This window comes from Austrofundulus limnaeus, unplaced genomic scaffold, assembly GCF_001266775.1.
Source record: "Austrofundulus limnaeus strain Quisiro unplaced genomic scaffold, Austrofundulus_limnaeus-1.0 Scaffold929, whole genome shotgun sequence".
Taxonomy (NCBI): domain Eukaryota; kingdom Metazoa; phylum Chordata; class Actinopteri; order Cyprinodontiformes; family Rivulidae; genus Austrofundulus; species Austrofundulus limnaeus.
Window position 1 is genome coordinate 24,710 of NW_013953331.1, and position 3,551 is coordinate 28,260.

Consider the following 3,551-nt stretch of genomic DNA (forward strand, 5'->3'; position numbering starts at 1 on the left):
TTAGCACCTCTAGTAATATATTTACTGAGAAAAAATGTTGATGTGTTCAATACTTATTTTACCCGCTGTATTTGTTAAGATAATAAAAAAATAATATATTTTTTATTTTTCCTCAAAATATTTGATAATAATATCATGATTTTCAGGTTTTGAATAAAAAAAAAACTAAACTGCAGGTCTTAAAAATTGATTGAATTATTATGTTTTCAGAGCTCACCTCATAGTGCGAAGGTCCCATCCTCTGATGGCCGTGTCATTCGCTGTGGCGAGCTGGCTGCAGTTGTGATGGGGGCTCCACTTACCAGAGGTGAACTTCAACTGACCTTTACCCTCTAAGGTGGCAGTGCTGGATACCTGCAGAGAACCACAAGACCTTCATTAACATGTCTAAACATACAGGCAGTTTAATCTAAACCCATGTGGGAAGATTCTGCCAAAAAAAAACATACAATCAAAGTAATACTAGTCAGCAAAATAAGTGCATATGCCTCTTTAAAGACATCAGGATCCTGTAATGGGGCTGCACAGTGTTAGGCACAACATGCTACATGTGGTAACATTGTTTAATATTACCTCTCTTTTCACTTTATATTCTGTCATGACCATCATATAAACCAATTGTGGGTATCAAGGCCAGTGAGAGCCTGTTCAATTAACCAGTTATTGTTGAGGTAAATTACATCTTTGTCTTTGGAAATCAAGGCTAGCACGGAACCTGTTAAAGCAACTTAAGTGATAATTGTACAGCTTTTTACCCATTTAAAATGAAAGCAAGGTATGGTGCATCAGATGTGTTTTTTTTTTTTACCTTGCCATAATTTGAAAAGCTGCAAGTGATTTCATGTGCTCGATAATTCACTTTCAAAAGGATCAGTGTTCAAATTGAGTGAAGAGAGTTGGGAAAATTTAAGACTAATTGTTGTGGGAAGTTTAATCAAATCCATTTAAGTTGGTTCAGACTCATTTAAATTTATTGTGATGCATTTTATCTCTCAAAAGAAATACATTAAACTAACAAAATGTCACTAGATGAAAAAAATATTCAACATTCAAGACATTCAGCTACTAAAAAGGCAGGTTAAATAGCAACATTTAAGGCTTCTCTAACAAGTTGACATTCTTGTCACTGGATATTTATCAGAACTGCTTCACATATTTCTAGCCAAAACAATAAGAGTGAAATCAATCAAAGAGTTAAAAAAAAAAAGCTCCGAGTACTAATTTTATAAAACGAAACCACTTTATTGGGCTACTTAAAAAATAAAATAAAATAAAATAAAATAAAATAAAATAAAATAAAATAAACAAAATTATTGCAGACTTTGAAAATTCTTTCCCTCCAACTATGATACATCTAACAATTCTAAAAAGTAACATCCCACTGCTGCATTTTTCTCTGCTCCCTGACTATCTGCAGGTTTTTACCCTCATCTTTCTGCTTCTCCCATTTCTCCTCCCATCCCTCTTTCTCTCCCAGCTCAGCCTGCTGGAGCACGGCTCATCGATCGGTCCGTCACCACACAGTTCCCTGGTACATTCTCATTATTTCAGCTATGAAGGACAGGGGAGGAGAGGGGGCAGAGAGAGGTATACAGAGCAGGAGGGAGGCAGAGAGGAGGAAAAAGGGAGAGAGGATTAAAGAATGGGAGACCAGAGCAGGCAGGAGCAGGAAAAAGAAAATATAAAAGGACGATATTTGGTGTTTGTGCAAAATTAAACAGAAGGTAAAGAGATGTATAACACCAACATTTGCTGACTTTTGCTGTTACATGTCATCGGCTTTAATGAATTCTGTCTTTAAGGAGATATTTATGCTTTTAAAACCTTCTTTTTCACATTTAAATCATTCATTTGGGGTCTACATAAAGTGGAACTGCAATGATTTGATTTGATTTGAATTCCTCCTTAAAGCCCCTATTCCACCCCTTTTCTGAGGTGTGTCTCAGATCAACTCATTTTGACACTGTCTCTTTAAATGTAAACAAGGCGCTACACACCCCGCCCCCATCCAGAGCGGTCCATTGTACTTTGTCAGGGGGGTTAATAACTATACAGCGGTGCAGGAAGGTTTTTTTTTTTTTTTACGAATTAATTAACAGATGTCAACAACAGACAACTTGTCCATCCAMCCGTACATGTTGGAGCCGTCTGACCCAGAGCCAGAGGAGAATGAAGATTTCATAAATTCTGTGATATAAAAGTGCAGAAAATGTCATAAAAATAGAGAAAACTTTAAAAAAAATGACACAAACAGTATATAAAGATAACTATGCAGAACTAAGATAAACTAAATTCAACTTTTCTGCACTCCTGGAGACTCCAAGTTCACAACAAAATGTATTTAATCACTAAAAAAGTGGATTTTGTAAAATATGTCCACTTTAAACAACCATAATACTTGTCAAACTATGACCAAGATGTGTTTGGGGAAACACTTTCAATGTGTGTCTTTATCTTTGGTTTTCAATTTTCTAGCATGTGCTATTTGTAACAAGATTTAGGGTTTTACCGGTTGAGTCTGTCAWCCAGTTTTAGTAACCTAAATCCTTCCATGTGATTACATTTTTTTGTCACTTCAGTAGAAAACGAAACCATATATTAGTTTATTTATTTCTTCATCATCAGTGRCTTTTTTTAGTGAAAAAATCATTACCATTATCAATTAAATCATTACCACACTTTGTGATTTGATAAAGCTCAACACATGCAGTGTTGTCAATAAATATTTTTATCTGCCTCTACCTGATGGCGTGTATATACGCCGCTTTCACCACGAGATTTCAGCAGGCCATCCAGATAACAGACCAGATGGTACACTGTTTAAATCAGGTTCAACTACACATGCCTGGTACACAGTGATAGCTAGGCAGTGTAGTAAAGATGCATCTTACTGTCACTTTAAGACAAACATTGTACATGTACAGTAAGCAGTGAAGCTATATAAGGGGCAGACATAATAAGATTTATTCTTCTTCTGCTACCTTTCATTTTATTTTGATTTGTATTTTTTCTTGGTTTTCTATTGTATATAGTTATTTTTTAATGAAATTAATAAATTTTTGAATTGAAAATTTTAAAATATTAAACTAAAACCATATTAAGGCATCTTCTTTAATCCTTTAAGGCAGGAGTGTCCAAACATTTTGTCACATGGGCCAAAATCATAAAGTCAGAAGAACTTGAGGGCCAAAAATATTTTTCTTTTACCTGCTCAACAATAAACTAAGCATTGAATACTTTAATTAAACAAATAAAGCAGTCAGGTTTACTGCTGGGAATGGATGCATAAATTAATCTAGATCCAGAACTTAAAAGTGTTTTGCAGGATTCCCTTATTGAAAGAAATTTTGCAATTTTCTAGGTTTCAAATGGGGAAAAAATAAACCAATTTAGTCAATTCTGATCAATAAAATCAGGATTTTGGTCACTCTTTCATTGAAAATACTTGCTGTATTTAGACAAATTTAATAAATAATTTAAAGCAAATTGGAGTGCTTCAAAATCAGCTTTTGAGTAGAAGTCACCAGCTAGATGTGGGAAAAGCTAAGTCT

General features: G+C 34.4%; 1 protein-coding gene across 1 annotated transcript in view; it reads right to left on the reverse strand.

The window, feature by feature from the left end:
• Positions 1 to 3,551, reverse strand: part of eipr1 (EARP complex and GARP complex interacting protein 1) — a 49,950-nt gene that overhangs the window by 23,128 nt on the left and 23,271 nt on the right. Inside the window, exon 6 of the mRNA XM_014029625.1 lies at positions 218 to 354. Coding sequence (XP_013885079.1) covers positions 218 to 354 — 137 coding nt within the window. The remainder of the gene's footprint in view (positions 1 to 217; positions 355 to 3,551) is intronic.